At 49.2% G+C, this 17,940-nt stretch overlaps 2 protein-coding genes across 3 annotated transcripts in view; one reads left to right on the top strand and one right to left on the bottom strand.

Moving 5' to 3' along the window:
• Window positions 1-8,758, top strand: part of CFAP20 (cilia and flagella associated protein 20) — a gene marked incomplete at its 3' end in the record, with an annotated part of 76,096 nt that extends 67,338 nt beyond the window's left edge. Inside the window, exons 3-4 of the mRNA XM_081031336.1 lie at window positions 7,893-8,014; window positions 8,577-8,758. Coding sequence (XP_080887462.1) covers window positions 7,893-8,014; window positions 8,577-8,758 — 304 coding nt within the window. The remainder of the gene's footprint in view (window positions 1-7,892; window positions 8,015-8,576) is intronic.
• Window positions 7,814-17,883, bottom strand: USB1 (U6 snRNA biogenesis phosphodiesterase 1). Of its 2 annotated transcripts, XM_081031334.1 has the most exons (7): window positions 17,743-17,883; window positions 16,711-16,877; window positions 15,031-15,214; window positions 13,823-13,876; window positions 11,455-11,560; window positions 10,024-10,107; window positions 7,814-8,924 (listed from the first exon to the last, which is right to left on the bottom strand). In XM_081031334.1, exons 1-7 carry the CDS (start codon window positions 17,820-17,822, stop codon window positions 8,820-8,822), a joined length of 780 nt encoding a protein of 259 aa, XP_080887460.1. In that variant the 5' UTR covers window positions 17,823-17,883; the 3' UTR covers window positions 7,814-8,819. The 2 variants fall into 2 exon arrangements, with proteins under 2 accessions (XP_080887460.1, XP_080887459.1); XM_081031333.1 differs by lacking the exon at window positions 7,814-8,924 and having other exon boundaries at window positions 9,790-10,107; window positions 17,743-17,837.
• Between the last annotated feature and the right edge of the window lie 57 nt (window positions 17,884-17,940).

Raw genomic sequence — 17,940 nt, 5'->3', positions numbered from 1 at the left:
GAGGCAGCAGTGTGCAACACGGAGGGCTGGGGGAGGAAGGACCCAAATGTCCTGTTTTAGGCTTAAACAAACAAAAAAAGATAAAAACCTAGAGATTTGTTATTTTCTCAAAAGCCTCAGGGTGTCTTTGGCACTTCAGGGACTTTCTTCAGTTGCAAAGTGAGGGGTTCGTACCTTGGGTGCCCCGTGAGGTAAGTCCTGCTTTGCCATTTACCTGCGGCACGGGGGGTGGGCAAGCTACTTAACTTTCCTGAGACTCTATGACCTTATCTGGAGCGAGGGGCAAAGTTAAGACAAGGGTTAGGTATGCGTTTGGTTCCGGGCCTAGCACACATTAGGTGCCTAAGTAGAGGACACTATTTGTGCAAGTGAAATGTGACAATGCTGCATGACAAGGCTCTGGGCAGGGCAGGTGGGCAGAACTCCCCACCCCAGTGGAGTTTACACAGCTAGATTTAATTCAATTCCAGGGTCAACTTGAGATCTGGTGGGTGTGGAAACAGAAGGCTTGAGGTACGGGGGGCCGAGGCCTAAGGTCTGCAGAGGCTGTGTCCAGACCAAAGGCAGCCCTGGCCCAACAGACTGGTGGCAGGGGCAGGGGCAGGAGGTGAAGGTGAAGGTGCTCAGACAGGGTAGAAGGGCAGAGATCTCCCCTCTCCTCTGCCACCTCCCAGCTCTGGAAATGGGCAGAGATCCGGCAGGGCTTTAGAAACTGACCTGTTCACTGACCTGCCAGGTGAGAGGGAAAAAAAGCACCGTTAAAGAAGACAGATAGAAGTTAAAGTGGTGATGACAGATTTTATTCAAACAACAACACAACAAGAAAGAACTATAGCAATAGGGAAAGAGAGACTCACTATAGAACTGGGCCTGGTTCCCAATACAGCCACTAACAAGTGTGTGTGAGGGGGTGGGGGTCGGGGGGCACGGGTAGATGGAAAATGACTAAGAGGAGATATTGAGTCTGGGGGAATTCTGGTTGAAGGCAGGCCAGGGTGGTCAGAATCACGGGGTGCACAGGTAGTGGGGATGGGGCGTTTGATCAGATATCAAGGGTGGGGAATTCTCACTAACCTGATTTAGCAGGATTCTGGATAAACCTGGATTTTAGAAGGAAGTACATGGATGGGCCTTGCTGGGGAGAGGGTTCAGGGAAGCCAGAGTAAAGTTTGGTCAAGCAACAACTCTTTGTTAGTCCCCCTTCTTGTTTCAGGGAAGAAGAGGCATTCTTTGCTTTGATCAATGTAAGTCCATTTCTCATTTGGGTGCCTTTGTTCATGTGGAACCAGCCTAACCATCTGGTGAGACTTAGTGACAGTTGATAACTGCTGTACTATACGACCCACAAGGCATTTAATGAGAGGAATACTTTGAAGATAAATGGAAAGGTGAAGATTAGAGGCTGAATCTATTTGTGTGCCCAACTTCATAGACCTTCAGGATCTACCAGAAGTCTAGGAGCTGTTGTCCTTCCTGGTGTGGTCACCATGGCAGTGAGGCACACATTTCTTCATTCACCTCTCAGACCTTCCTGGTTATGGCAAAGATGTCAGGTAGATTGCTGGGGACAAAGGTGTAGCGCTTGCTTCTGACCACTGTGCAAGTGTCCCCCTTCTGCACCCAGGGTCATATGGAGGGCGATGCAGTTATAGAGAACAGCACACTGGATTTCTCATAGTCAGCGAGTCACCAGTTCAAGGCCAGTGGTGAAGTTATCCAGGGAGAAGGTAAAGTGCTTCAGCAATGAGTCCTCCCATATCCATGATTTCACTTTCTGTGGTGTCAGTTACCCGCAGTCAATTGTGGTCTGAAGATATTAAAGGGAAAATTCCAGAAATAAGCAATTCATATGTTTTACATTGTCATTGTTCTGAGTAGCATGAAGAAATCTCGTGCTGTCCTGCTCCTTCTTGCCCAGGACATGAATCATCGCTTTGTGTAGCGTATTCACCATGTACATGCTACCCGGTAGCTTAGTAGAATCTTCTACTAGACTAGCTGAAGAAGGCGTCTTCATGGGCCTTCCCAAGATAATTTCAAAAGATGGTCGTTTACCTGGAGATAGGGGTGAACATCTCAGAGTCATAAGAGCAATGGGCAGCCATGGTAAGTCCAATTCTGGCAGGTTAGCCAGTTCGGTCTTGAAGATGCTGTTGTATCTTTCTATTGCGACTGATGACTGAAGATGGTAAGGGCAGTGGAGACTTTGACTAATGCATTGTCTTTCCGATTTTCTGTGTAATTTTCCCAAAGAAACATGATCCCCTGCCACTAGAGATGGTAGAGGGGATACCCCAGGTGGGGAAGATTTGTTCCAGAAAAACTTTGGCATCTGATGTTGCCGAGGCATTCGGCAGGGGGAAAGCCTCTAGCCATTTAGAAAACGTGCGCATGAGAGTGAGTACATATTGGTAGCCTTGTCCTTTTGGTATTGGATAAAATCCATTTGCCAGTGAGGGTAGGGTCTGAGGGGAAGCCACTTCCCTTCCTTGCCCACTTTTACAGTTTTTCCAGAGGTGTGTTTCTGGCATTTGAGGCAATTGGCAAATGCTTGGTCCAAAAAAAGACCAAAGGGCCTAAACTACTGTTTGTCTGATATATCACACATTTTGTCCTTTCCACGTGGTGTAAACTGTACACAATGACTCCAGGGAGAGACAAAGAATGCCAAGCCACCATCTTGGTGTTTCCAGAATCCATCTGAGTGGCTTGGTCATCCAGTTCTTTCCCATCCAGTTGTTTCTGAAACTGAAGCTGTTATTCGGGCCATGTGGACAGATTTCTTTTGTGATGTCCCAGGAGTCATCCTAAATTAGTGCTCTCCCTCAAGGGAAGGTGAATAACCCCACTGGGGTCTAGGCCTTCCAAGCGGCATACAGGGGGCATAGTCCCAAGGCTTGGGAAACACTGGGATTTCTTTGCTGACTGGGGAAGAGGCTGCTAGTTTAGCATATTTACCAGCCCATCTTTTTCCTTGGATCTCATCTGGATTTTTTTGCACTATGTACCTCAGTTTTACCTGTAGTGGTCTGCTGGGATAATAATAATACCTCTAGAAATTCTGCTATTAGGGGTTCATTTTTGACGGGGGTACCAGCTGCTGTCATGAATCTTCTGTGTTTCTATAATGTACCCAAATCATGTATACCCTGAAGGCACAGCAGCCATCAACGTAAATGTTAACCTTAATTCCCTCTGCTTTAATGCAAGCCTGAGTAAGAGTAATTAACTTGGTTTCCTGGGCTGGTGTGACATTTGGCAGGGTTCGGTATTCTAGAAGTGTATGTTGATCTGTAATGGCATATCCAGCCTGGAAGGCCCCATCCTCGTTCCGGAGGTATGAGCCATCGACATGAAAAGTGAGGTCAACTTGGGGGAGGGGGTTTTCTGACAAAGCCAGCCTAGGACAGGATAATGATCTAGTGTTAATGACAGTCATGGTGTGTCCCATCAGGGAATAAAGGAAGCAGGGTTAAGATTTTGATGGTGATATATGACGATGTGAGAGGGAGAGAGGAGTAAGATTTCACAGGAGGTAAGTCGAGATGCAGAAGAGTGCCGTGTTTTCATTAAGCGATAGGGTCTGCACAGCCTGAGGGGATGGATGTCAAGCGGATGACCTAATGCTCAATCAGAGGTAGCAGGGACACGTTTGGTGGCTGTAGCCATGGCTCACAGGGGGCTACGCCTTGGCAACTGGGTCCAAGGCCAAACTATAATATGCCAGAGGTCTTTGGTGTCCATTATGCTTCTGGGATAACATTCCCAGGGCATGACCTTTTGTTCATGCTCAAAGAAAAAGGCAGGGAGTCATTGGAAAGTCCAAGGGGGGAGGTGAGAGTCGAGAGACCATTGTTGGACGGGGGGTCCCAGACTACTGCGTCTGGGAATGCCTCCTTGATCATGGATGGCATAGAGAGGGGAGGCAAACCGAGAAATTAGGTACCCATGTCCTATCCCGCCAGACCTCAAAAATGTGTCAGTTGCCGTTTTCTGTCAGGAAGAGAAAAATGTTGAATAGTAGAGGCTGTCTGTGGAGGTAGCTCTACCTGCAGCTGAAATATCGTGACCCAGATATCAGACACATGGAGAGAACTGTGGGATTTTGTCTCTAGCCACCTTGTGGCCTTTTCTTGCTAATGCCTTAAGAAGGTATTCAGTGTCCACAGGAGTCGTCCTAACTGTCAGAACAGAGAAGAAGGTCATCTACCTAGTGGATTAAAGTGGAATCTCCTGGGAATTTTAAGTCTCCCCAATTGGCATTTAGGGTGTGCAAGAGTAAGTAGGAACCTCAATAAACCCTTGGGGCATAACAGTCTAGGTTGTTGTTGGTTATCCCAGGTTTAGGTAAACAAGTATTGGGATTCCTTCTGAAGGAGAATTCTACACCAGGCGAAAGTAAACCAAGGACTATGAAATGTTGGGTGTTGGGAGGAATAGCAGACAGGATAGTCAGGATTAGGCACCAAGGCAAATCTGGGTTTGACGATTTTGATAGATCTCAGATCTTGGACTAACCCACATCCTTGCCTATTTGGGTTTTGGTGGTGACAATGGGAGTATTGCATGGACTAGATGTGGGGACTAGAAGGTGAATGCACTGTTTTGTCTAATAAACCTTGGAGTACTGGGCGGAGTCCCTCAAGTCCTTTTGCCTTTAAATGATATCGGGGAATCACGGGGACAAAAGGTCTAGGTCACACTGATTGTTGCATCTGAGTGTCCAGTGGTGGTTCTGGTCCAGATCTGAGACATGGCATTAAACACAGGGAACGAGAAGCAGAGATGGACAGAAGTTAAAGTGGCAAAGATAGATTTTACTTAAGAAACAAAAAAAATTGCAATAGAGCGACTCCAGTATCCCATGGGGCTCGATCCAAACACAACCAGAACAAGTGGAGATTTATAGCTGAGGAACAAATTGTGTGTGTGTGTGTGGGGGGGACGGGCATTGGTGGATGGAAAATGACTAAGGGGAGACATCAAGTCTGGGGGGGTTCTGGCTGAAGGCAGGCCAGGGTGGTCAGAATCACGGGGGGCACAGGTAGTGGCGATGGGGCGTTTGATCAGATATCAAGGGTGGGGATTCTCACTAACCTGATTTAGCAGGATTCTGGATAAACCTGGATTGTAGAAGGGAGTACATGGATGGGCCTTGCTGGGGAGAGGGTTCAGGGAAGCCAGAGTAAAGTTTGGTCAAGCAACAACTCTTTGTCAGCATCGACAGTGGGTGGACATGATCTGGTCTTCGGCAAAGTTTTCTCAGGGAATGAAAGTTGGGGCAATTTCACCCATTTCCACTGACTATATTCTCTGTCGCGTCCCTCTTCTGGGAAATAGATTTCTAAATTTTTTGCTTTGAAATTTCTTTTTGGGAAATGTACAGTGGACATCAGAAATGGACAACAGGGTTGTCTCAGTTTCACTGAACTTATCACAATCGCCAATTAGAAAACAGTCTGCGTTTGGGGGGCTACCTAATAGAGGAGCCCAGGAACCATGAGCAATGTGCCTACAGGCCAGCAGTCAGAGCAGTTTAGTCATTGTTTTCTCTAGGCTGCAGCTTCCTCTCTTGGGGAGAATACTGCCTTAAGGAGATGGCATCCCTGTGACCAGACCTTGAAGCTCCCAGGGATTCGTTCTGACTCCGACAGGTAGCTTGAGGCCCAAGTGGGTTTGTACATCCATCCATCCCAGGGTGTGGCCAGCAGCCCAGGCCTGAGGGGACCAGAGGGACTGACATGTGCGAACTCCAGCCCTTTTGTCAGCCGACTTTAAACCTTACCCACATTTTGCCAATGTCATTTCATCTAGACCCTAACCTCCCCCACTCCCTTTTTTTCTTGGAGCCTTTTGAATTAACGTCCAGACACGTCATTTCACAGCAGTTTCCTTCTGAGACCCTGATGTGGTATGAGGGGTTGTTTAAACAGCTCTGGATTAGAAGCCAGGCCACAGGGTTCCTGCCCCAGCACGAATTGAGTGGCAATCTTGAGCAAGTGATGTCCCCTCTTTGGGTTTGTCTCCTCATTTGGAAAAGGAAGGTTCTGGCTCAGGTAGTGGCCCAAGGTCCCTTGTTTAGTAAAGGAAAGGCCCAGTGGATTGGGACCAGGCCCAGGGCCCCCACCCCCACCCCTGGCCTCTCAGGCTCCTGGTACCAAGACAAGGAATAAACAAACAAGCCGAGGTAATTTCCCTCTTCCTTGGAAACAAAGCTGGGGTGGTCTGGAGAGGCGTGTGGAGAGCCAGGAGTGCCAGGTGGAAATGGGCCAAATAGGCCGAGGGATGACCAGGACGATCATTTCCCTGCCCCGCAGGGAACATCCAAGGACACGAGGCCAGATGTGTTGATTTTGCGCTCTCCCAGTGTGATACAATCCCCACCAAGAGCATGTCTTTACTCCGTGCCAGCCTGCCTGGGGTGGACCCGGGCTGCTCTGGTCGTGCCTCTGTCTCCAAGCACATCTCCTCTTATGGAAGAGCCCCAGCTGCTCCTGCACTGTCAGCGGGGCCTGTTCTCCAGCAGCACACTCAACGTCTGGGCACGTGCCAAGCCCCTGCTGCCCGCCTCCTCCGGCCCAGCCTGCCGCACCCCCCCCCCCCCCAGTGAATCTCCTACTTCCTTCCTCTATCACCACCTTTCATGCTCCATGGAGGAGCCAGCTATTGATCTTGGCCCTATTTCTCCAAGTTGCCACACGCTAATTCCATCCGAGCCACATCCTCCCCCACGGGACCCGTGGGTCCGTCCTCCCAGGATGGTGGTGGTGGTGTTACATCACACCCAGCCCCCTCCCAGGAGCAGCGAGCGCCCAGGATGGAGGCTGGGTGTCTCTGATGAGAAAAGTCTGGTGGTCTGTGCCCAAAGGACCTCCCTTGTTGGACGCTGGCTTCCATCCTAAAATCGGAAACTGCAGGAAATTGGGTGGCAAGAAGTGCAAAGTTGGGGACAGAGCTTTTCCTCTGCACACCCTGCCCGCCCCCACCCATGTGGAGCATCCAGAGGGCCAGATGAGACTGATTCACCCGCTGCCCAGGTCAGGGGCTGGCACAGAGCAGGTGTCATTAAGTGCTGGCTGCACAGCTGGTTTGCTGTGTTCCTTGCATGCCAGGAAGGAAGCCTGGCTTCTTTTCTCCAGGTGACCTCAAAAGCCAGAGGAACTGACTGACCAGTCAGAATTGAATCAGCAGATCCATGCAGTGGGGTTGGGGAACAAGGCACAGAATATGACTTCCTGGGTCCTTCAGTGCAGTGATTGGGAGTTTGCCTCAGGAAGCACAGAGGTGCAGGAGGCAGAGTGGGGAGCTAGGATGACAGGCCCCCATTCCCCACACCTTTCCCTCAGGCTTGGGGTGGAGAGGGGGAGAGCAGGGCTGACCAGGAGCCTGTGGGCAGGACTGAAGTTAGGCAGAGGTAGGGCCTTGCCTCTGGATTCTCACATGACCTCAGGCAAGTCATTTAACCTGTTCTTCTATATGGGTGGAATAATCATTCCTACCCAGCTTACTTTTCAGGGGGGTGATTGGGAGGAGTAGCTGATAAGGTCCTAGTAAGGGCTTTGAAAAGTATTCATAGTATCAGGTCTTCCACTGATGAGGAATGGGGGTGGCGACCCCCTGCTAGCTGCCAAATCTTGGGCTAGATGTGGTCTGTGCGACTGTTGGTGTGCAGGCCTGGCAGGCCAGGTGACCCCACCCCATCATTACCGTCTCCCCAGGATCCCCCGGCCCCCAAACTGTGAAGCACGCTGGAGAAGGTGGTGTAGAGAAGTCATCTTTTCACCTAGTTGAACAGAAGCAGCCCAAAACAAAATCCAAAATAAAAACTGCAATTTTCATTTGTTGAACATAATTTAAAATGATAACAAAAATGTCTCTTCATCCATCACCAGAAATCCAGATGGCAAGTGCAAAGGACTGGTCCTTCGCTCTGGTGAGGGCTTAAAGAATAAAAATCCTGTGCAATGCCTGGCCCTTCCTCACATCTCCTCAGAAGACCCACAGGCCACGGCAGGTACTTGGGAGGGCGTAGAAAGTGAACTCTGACCGGGGGAAGGCGCCGCTCTGCCTCGTTGGGAAAGCTGATGGGAGCCAGAGGTCACAGAACGTTGGAGGCCTGGCTTAAAGCCACCAGCAAGGCCAAAATGTAACATCTGCTCAAGTCTCCCCAGGCACCTGGCTGGGGGCGAGTGGTCGGAAGGAATGGAGAAAACTCATGCTGAACCTCCAATTAGCACCCTGTACCTGGGGCCTGAAATGTCCCCTGCTGGCATAGGAAGGGATAAGACAAAAAATGAATAAATAAAAGTGGCGCGCTTTAAGGCGGGAGGGTGACAGACCCACTGAAGCTTCATCCTCTGTCCTGGCTTGATGAGCCAGGGCACAATGGTTTTAAAAAAATGCTGGTCTGAGGCCAATGGCATCACAACACAAACAGCTGAAGGGGGAGTGGGGGTGTGTGAGGAGAGGCCATTTGTTGGAGGGACTACAGTGGGAACTGTGGCTGAGTATGGGTGGGCTCACCCGGTGACCCCATTTTTTTTTTCTTCTTTTTTTTTTTTGCATAACCACCTCAGATGGAGAACCAGGAAGCCCAGGTTGCCCTCTACTGGTGATTTCTGGGAATGACCACACCACAGCAGTAGGGGACCTGCAACCCAAAAGGGCCAGGAGAGAAGCAGTCCCTGGGACCACCAGGAGGGGCTGTACCTCCAGCTGGGCCTCCCAGTGGCAGGCTGGGAGTATCCCCACCACTTGAGCAGGCTCCTCCGTCTCTGCCCCGCCTGCAGCAGGGCCTGGGAGAAGGAGGGCCTCTGGTGTCACTTCAAAGGTATCGAGAAGAACTTGTTCCCAGACTTGCAGCGGACCTGCTCGGCGTGCACGCGTAGCAGTATCTCGGAGTCTTCAAACTCATCCACAATTTCCTTAAACCAGGAGCCGGGAGAGGACAGTCACTTTAGGGGAATCAGGGACTCAGAGGGCACTGCAAACAAATCCGGCCTACTGAAATCCTTCAGAGATTAGGCACCGCTGAGGGGAGACCGAGGGCCACGCAGGCTCCAGGGTCGTCTGCACCTAGTAATCTTGTCTAATCAGCTCTGCAATAGTGCAAGGTCGGTCCTATCATCCCAGTTTTGCAGAGGAGCAAATGGATGCTCACAGCCCTCGATTACAGAATCCAATAAAGCCAGGACTGAGATCTGGCTCTGGTGGAGCCCCACACCAGAGTTCTCTGCCACATCCAGCACCATCAAGCCAAGAGCAGAGGTAGCCACGTGATGATGGCCCATGCGATGTAGCTACCTAGCGTGCACATGTGTTGTTTGGCTTGCAAAATGTTTTTTTAAAAAATACAAATTAGTTGCCAACATTTGAAAATAGGGAGATTATACACAAAAATCTGGATTTCTGGCTTTTCTGGAAAAACAGGAGTGGTAGCAACATGAGGCCCACATTCCTGCACAGCAACACTCCCCACTGCCTCCCCGACCGGAGGCAGAGTGTCAGCTCCTCTAAGGGCTGACGGGAAAGTGAAATATTTCACTTACTTATCAAAATACGAGAAAGACTAGGAGGGTAGGATGTTCCTTATACCTGGCACGTTTCACTCATTTCTAACACCTGCCAGACCCCTGTGGGCACCCACGCCTTTGACCTCTGGGCAGGCCTGCAGTGTCCTCTCAGATCAGTGTTCCAGGGCAGCGCTGCTCACATTTGATTGTGTACACAAATCCCTAGAGAGCTTGTTACCATGCGATTCTGAGTTCTTAGGTCTGGGCTGGAGCCTAAGGGTCTGTAGTGCTAATAAGCTCCCAGGTGACGCTGCTGCTGCTGGTCCAGGGTGGCACTTTGAGGAGCCAGGTAAGGTAGTGGGGTCTCCTACCATGTCAGTGATTTCCCAGGAATTCAGGTTGGCATGCCCAACCCCCAGGGCCACTCAGCTCCCGTCCGCTCCCCAACACCCAATGGGAACTCCCATTGCTTCTGGAGTTCGGCACCCTCTGCTCCCGCACCAGAACTCACCTGGAGTTCCCTCAGGCACTGCCCTTCCAGCTGGAGACGCGCATCACCCACACACCAGGCCAGGCTGATGTGGAAGGAAGGGTCCTGCAGAGGGGTGGCGGGGAGGCAGGTGGTCACCCAGGTGCTGGGGCAGGCCCAGACCTCACAGCGGGTTTGTGACAGAGCTGTCCTGGCAACCCTGCTGGATCCCTGGCCGGCTCCCTGGGAGACCACACCCTCAGTGCTGATGGCAAGCATCCTCCACAGAGGGACAAAGGAGCCCTGATTTGGTCCTTGCTGTGAATTGAACTTGCTCTGAACTGTCCACCCCTTCCACTCCAATTCACTAGTCGAAGCTTTAACCTCCAATATGATGGGATTTGGAGGTGGGGCCTTTGTGAGATAATTACGTTTAGATGAGTCATGAGGGTGGGGCTCTCAAGGTGGGATTCGTGCCTGTATAAAGAGAGCTTGTTTTCTTCTGTCAGCCCCGTGAGGACACAGCAAGAAGATGGCTGTCTGCAAGTCAGGAAGAGAGTCCCCACCAAAAACTGGCCATGTTGACACCTTGATCTTGGCTCCAGAATCGTGAGAAAATAAATTTCATGAAGCCGCCCAGTCTATGGTATTTTGTTATGGCAGCCCATGCTAAGCTAGTCCTGTTCACAGAGGCTTTCTTATACATAACAAAGCAAGTCGTTAAATCTGGCATGTGGAAGACAGTCCAGGCTTCCAGTCTATTTTCTGACCTAAAACATCTCAACACACGACATGCTTTTTAAGATGAAAGAAACAAAACCTAAAATGTCTAAAATTATGAAGAAATAATAATTGTTCAAATTCAGACTTACATATGCCAGAATGGTTTAAAAAGAATTTATCGAGCAAAACAAATGGCCCTTTAAAGCCGTAGCATTCAACTTGGAGTCGAGAACCCCTGGAGGGCATGGGGTAAAAGTGCAGGAAGGTATGTCACGTTACAGTCTTCCTGGAGTGTCAATTTTACTAAAAAATACTGGGGAGAACTACTTTTTTTTTTTTTTGAGCCCACTGGCCCATGTGGGAATCGAACCGGCAGCCTTCGGAGTTAGGAGCACGGAGCTCTAACCGCCTGCGCCACCGGGCCGGCCCTAGAACTACTTTTTTAAAAAAATAAAAATAAACGTGACTACAATACGGAGTAGAAGATATACATCATGTATATATTTAGGATCCAAAAAAAAGAATTCTAAGATTCTAAGAAATGTTGGACCTCGGGTGGGCTGCATCTGACCATATCTCAGACCCGCAGCTCTCCAGGGCTGTGTGTCCTCTGAAGGCTGGCATTCCGGACACTTGATATGGGAAGGTTCTGGAGGGCTCTTCAGTGTGCCTCTAACAAGGGCTACTTGAAGGCTTGTTTTACTCCAGTGAGAGATGGGCCAGTGGAGAAGAAAAGGCCCCGTTCATTACCTGGTAGAAAGTCGTGAGGTCAAATTCCTCCATGACTCTGTCCACTTCTGAAACCAGGTCCAGGAACTGGGTGTGCCCTGAGGTGACCTCGAGCCCAACAAAGGTCCTGGAGGGAGGCAGAAGTGGAGACGACATGGGTGTGAGATGTAACACCTGAGAACATAAACCATCCGCAGTGGGACAGAGGATGCGACAGCCAGGAAGCCGAGCGGTCTGTACCATGGGTGCTTTCTTACCCCCCGTCTCCTGGTCGGTTCACTTTCCTGATCTCTCCACTTTCCTGATCTCTCAACTGCCTCGTTCATCCCCCCCCTCCTCTGGCTGGAAACCTTCCTTCCCCCGTTGTAACCACACATCTCCCTTCCCTCTCCACGGTCTAATAACCCTTGCAGGAACGCCTTCATCTGCCACTGCTAAGTCTACAAGCCCCAGAGCTTCTGCACCTGTGCTCTCCAGCATCACCCCTGGACCCTTTCTGGAGGACGTGGCTCTCTGGCACCAGCTCCCCTCCCATCAGCACTCATGTTCTCTCTCATCTTTAAAAGCCCTCCGAGACCCTTTTCTCTCTCTCTCAAACCACACACTGCACAGTTTGAGCGCACCTCACCTCCTTGTCCAGTCTCCTCCACTGCCCTCTTTTCTTTCCGACCTCTACGTGGCCAAGGGTTGCAGAGCTCAGTCCTCAGCCCTCTTACCGTGTTTCCCCAAAAATATGACCTAGCCAGACCATCAGCTCTAATGCGTCTTTTTTGGAGCAAAAATTAATATAAGAACCGGTGTGTTGTGTTATGTTGTGTTGTGAGGTGAGGTGATGTTATAGAAGACCGAGTCTTATATTAATTTTTGCTCCAAAAGCGGCATTAGAGCTTATTTTCGGGGAAACACGGTAGCTGCATCCTCTAACAGGCAGATTTCACCCAGCCTGCTTTAAATATCACACAGGCTTATGGGTCCCAAATTTCTGTCTCCAGCTGGCACCTCTCCTGTGCAATATAATTGAGTATGTGCCATCTCCTGGGGGTCTAACAGGCAGTCAAATCTAAGAGGCACAAAGCAGAACTTTTGATTTTCACCCCACCAGTGCTTTCTATCATAGAAAATGGGGCCATTATTTACCCAGTTATTCAAACCCCAAACCTAAGAATCCCCTTACTTTGCACAGTTCCAACCCCTAGTTAATTCCAGTTGGGTCTACCTCTAGTATATTAGGAATGTGTCCAGTTCTTGGCTTTTCCACTGCCATCACCCTAATCCAGGCCACCACTGGTCCTTCACTTGGATGGTGACACCTGCCTCCTCTCTGCTTTCTGTGTCTACCCTTGCTCCCTTACACCTCTTCACCGCTCAGTACCAACAGACAGATATGGTCTAGTCACACTGACATTTACAAACATAAATTGGATCATGTCTCTCTTCTGTTCACATCCCTCCAATGGCTTCCATGACACTAAATATCCAAACTGCCTATCTTGACTTTGAAGGCCCCGCATGAATTAACCCTGCTGAACTTACCGCCTATCGCCCCTCCACCTGCTCCTCAGTCTCCTCAAAATCACCAATTGGACTCTTTCCTGCCCCAGAGTCACCTTGTTTGCTGTGTCCTCTGCTTGAAGGTTCCTACAGCAGCTCTTCCCAGGGTCCCCAGCAAATGCCACCTCTCTGGCCACTTGCCTGGTACCCTCCTTGGCTATCTGCTCCTGACTGTTACATCACACAGTAGTTATGAACAATCTCATTTACTTTATTATCTGTCTCCCCTGCAGAATATGAGATCCCTAAGAGCACAGACTGTGCTGAGCTTTTCATTGCTGAATCTGTAGGTGCTGAATAAATCTGTGTATAGAGTGAGTGAATGAACGAGCCCTCCTTTCAGAGGTACTCAGAGAAAGCAGCTCGGTGAGTGGATCAGACAGGGAAGCTTGCTTTGAAGCCCTGATAATAGTAATTTCTTCTTATATTCATCTAACACTTTAATACTTTTCGAAACTTGTCTGGCTTATTTGAACCTCACAAGGGCCAATGATGAATGTATCAAGGGCAGGCATATGACAGCCTGGAAACGGAAAGTCACGGAGGTGAAGATATGAGCTAAACATTAAATTGTGGACAGAGCTGGGCAGGAACCCAGGTTTTCTTTCAGTCTCAGGTTTTTTTCACTACACCAAGATGTTTTTCTCTACCTCTGCTCCTTCCTGCATGCCCCCTAGTTATTTCACTTAATGAAAGGTTCAGATTTGGGAACAGCTGCTTTTGTAAAACACAAACAAACGAAAAACTGCAACAGACAAGGCCAAAAGCAAAGCACCCCCTCAATCTTTACTCCAGAGAATCTTCTGGAAATGACTGGGGGCAGAAGGCGGAGACTCACTTTGTTTTCTCTTGATTGGTATAAATCTTTACCCGGTTGGCAGTAAAGCAGAATCTAAAATTTAGAAAAAGAAAAGACCACATTTCAGGAACAATAATAAGAAAAAAAATCAGGAAAAAAATTTATGTTAAAAAACAGGACTTTGAAAATATAGTTAACTCATTTCATACTTAGTATTGTCACCCTATTTTATAGGTGGTAAACTTAGCCCTAAAATATTAGAGCTGGACAAGACTTTAAATAATCGCCCAGTCTAAGTAATACAGTTTCATCTGGATGCTAGCAAAACTTTTACTTTATTAATAGCAGTTCATTCCATTAAATAATGTGAGACTACCTCAACTTTACTCACGGGAATTGTGAAAGTCAAGTTCACCAAGTAGGTGATAATAGATCATTTAAGGGCCAATTTGTTCCTTGCAGTTTAAAAAAAGACAATTCTGATCTAGTCGAAGAATTTTCCCTGTGTGGCTGAGCTGAGGGATTTGTGCCTAGGTGGCTTCTTTTGGCTTCTAGAACCAATGTCAGAGGATCTATCTATAGAGGACGGCTTCTGGGCTCCCTCTCACCTGCTGAGTCATTCAATAAATATCCATTTGATGCCTATCGTGAGCAAAGCAACTGGAAAAAAGATGTGGGGTAATTCAAAGATAAGCTGCATTCCTGGGCCTATAGGAACTTGGGCTCCAAAGGAGGAGATGGACACGGGAAAGATTGGGTACGAGGATGAGTAAAATGAGCTCTAGGGTGTAAACAGCCACAGGACCGGATGATCCCCAGGACTTGGGGATTCTGGGAGTCTCAGTGAAGGAGCAGGGCTTTGGTCTGGCCAAGCCGAGGAGGAAAGGCATGCCAATTAGGAAGAAGTACAAAATAGTTGAGGAAAAAAAAGCCCTAGGCTGGCAGACGAAACCAAAAGTGGGGTCCGGTTCAGATCCTTCGCCAAGTCCCGTTTGAGGCAGCCACCACCACTCCCATGACCTGTACACAGATAAGGACTTGGAAGGCTTCCAGAGCTTACATGGCATGCCCCAGGTCACACAGGATGAGGTGTACAGCGGGTACCTCACGTTCGGTGTTCTAACCGTTAGGTTTGGCCTGCTTGCTGGAATAATACACTCAGACCCACATGCCCACAATAGCTCAGGACAGGAAGAGGACCTGGAGGGGAGTGAGATGAGAGGCAAAGGGGATCACTCGGGACTCACCTCTGGCAGGACGCCATGCGGTCTTTCAGAGCCTGCACGAAGGGGAGGATCCAGTGATGACGCAGAACCACGTTCTGGGACAGGCTAAGGTGAAAGGCCTCCATCCTCACCAGCCGGGGGACATATGTCTGGGCATGGAGCAGCAATGCGTCAAGCAGGTCCAGGAAGTCCTCCCTGGCTTCATCTGGAGGGGGAGAGCGAACAGCGTAACACACATATGCTCATTGTAAAGAATTCAAGTAATAAAGACATATGCAAAGGAGAAAGCAGGGGCCCCTGAAATCCCATCACCTACAGCAATGGTCTCCAAACTACTGTGATCACATAGGCCATTAATAAAACAAGTTTGCACACATACCTACAATGAACTTGTATTTATTTATAAATTATGAACATGTGCTACTCTATAAAATTATGTGTTAGAAAATGCACACTCTCAAGAACAGAATTTAAAGATGAAAATATACCTAAAAACGTCCTAATAACTCTCTTCCCACCCTTAATGGATCGTTTTGACCTCTCCCCCAGGGCACACACACCCCATTTTGAAGCTACTACCCTAGAGATAAACACTGTAAAATTTGGTTGCCTATGTCCCCAGTCTTTTGTCAATGCATATACTAATGTATATATTTGATTTGTTAAAAAAGACAAGCGTATACCATTCAAACTGTTCTTCCACTGGTTTCTTCATATAACACTATATGTTACACATCCTTCCTCTCAGTATAGAGATCAAGCTCATGATTACAGCTTCACAGTAATCCATAATGAGAAATAGTGCATATCTTTAATAGGTCTCCTATTACATATTTAGAATCTCCTGATAAGACATTTAGCATGCTCCCAATTTTTCACAAATACATAGAACACTACAATGACCACCAGCATATGTTCACATACTTATTTTTTACCAGGCATGTGACTAGAGCTGTGCGGTTAATAGTCTGTTCACACCCAGCATGTTACTCAACTTGCCCAAATGTCCTGGTGAGTGGGTAGTATAGAGAATCATTCCCATCTATGGATGGGGAAATGGAGGTTCCAAGAATTTACTTGACCTAACACAAAATAGTAAGAGTCACCATTTCGTCTGTGTATTGTGATAAGAACTTGCACAGATGATCAGATTCAATCTTCACAAAAGTCCTAGGAGACAGGTATTACTATTATCCCCATTTTAGAGATCAGGAAACTGAGGGTCTGAGAAGTCCAGTAACTTACTAAACAGCACACAGGGTAGTGGGTAGTGAAGTAAGGTCTGACTCTGAAGCTTGGGCATTTTCTACTTTCTGCCTGCCACTCACTTCTTAGGGCTGGGGTGGGACTTGAACCCAGCAAACCTAAGGCCCTCTTAGAAATCAAGAAGTGCCAGCTGCAGCAGCACTCTAGGCTGGCCTTGACACTCTGACCTATCCCCTCCCTTGGTCACCTGCTCATGAGCAGGGAGAACATTATACCCAGGGTTAATAAAAAATATTTCAGGCAATGATTTGAAAACAGAAACTAATGGACAGAAAAATTTCACAGTTCTTGAACTTCATTCTCTCTCTGCTGAGTTGATCTCTTTCCCACCACCCATGTCACGGGCTTCTGGCTTCTTCCTCCTGGTTGGAATCAGCTTCCTCCCATCAGGAGGCACCTATCAGCCTCACCACTTGCCTTTCACACAGTACTCACACGGTGTGTAGACATGGGTGGCCCAGTTGCCCCGTTCGTGGGGAAAGGTGCGCACGCGGCCCCCATGTTTTGCACTGTCATCTTCAGGCGTCTCCTCGGTGCCTGGGAACATGTGCAGCACACTGTCCGGTACTGGCAACCTCTGGCTGGGAACGGGGCTCTGGCCACTGCAAGAGAGTAAAAGAAAACAAGCACATATATCCTCTGAGCATTCGCCACCTCTGTAAATACAACAAAAGTTGTAACCCCTTGTACAGGGTGACTTTGCATCTATTTCCCACCAGCTGCTATTAGCAGCTTCTAGATAACCACAATGCTCTTTCCCCAGGATTGTCTCATTGGGGTCTCCCAGGGACTCTGAGAGGCAGACCTTAGCAGGGTGCATGGTCCTCACCAGAAACAACTGAGCAGGCAGCAATGTGTGGTTCAGAGGTCACCTTCCCTAACTGGACAGAGATAACTAACTGAGCTGGAATAGCACTTTCTAGCTCTGTGGTCGTGGGCCAGTCGTGTGCCCTTTGTGGGCCTCTTTCCTCTTCAGGTACTTCCACCTGATAGAACTATTGTGAGATCAACTGAGATAATGCTTGGAAAGCACTCAGCAAGCATGCGGCCTGGCACTCACAGAGACCAGGCTCCGCGAAGTAAGGGACTTCCATGGTTTTGTTCCCTGCGGAGTCCCCAGTCCCGAACCTGGTGCAGAATGGGTGCTCGATGACTATTTATTGAGCGAATGAAAAAAACTCTTCAACGCTTTAGCTATTACTACTGCAACTGTGTTAAATGAAAAAACAGAACTAGAGGGGTAGTGATGCGTGCCAGGAGATCGTCGACCATCGGCAGAGGCTGGACCAGAATCCGTGTTTCCTGTCTCTTAAACCCGGCCTAGCCAGGGAGGATGGGCACCCGGCGCCCCTTCTCCTACCCTGCGGAGCAGCCCCGCATCCTCCCATCCTCCCCCAGACACTCTGGTCCTCGTCGGGGTCTCACGCGAACCCGCACTCTCCCACGAAAGGCTTTTTCGCTCCTCACCGAGGGCGGCCTCCAGCCCCGGTGTCGGCCTCATCCTCAGAGCCGCTGCTGCCGTAGCCCACCAGGGGCGCCGCACTCATGGGGCCTCCCCACCAACAACAGGGCAGGCCAGGCAGCAGCCGCGCGGCGCACCCGGAATTCCGCTGCGGCGGAAGTGCCCTGCTGGGGGCGGGACCTGTGTCAGCACCTCCTCGGGGC

This window comes from Rhinolophus hipposideros (genome assembly GCF_964194185.1).
Source record: "Rhinolophus hipposideros genome assembly, chromosome: 21".
Taxonomy (NCBI): Eukaryota; Metazoa; Chordata; class Mammalia; order Chiroptera; family Rhinolophidae; genus Rhinolophus; species Rhinolophus hipposideros.
This window is presented reverse-complemented; position numbering and strand designations above follow the sequence as displayed.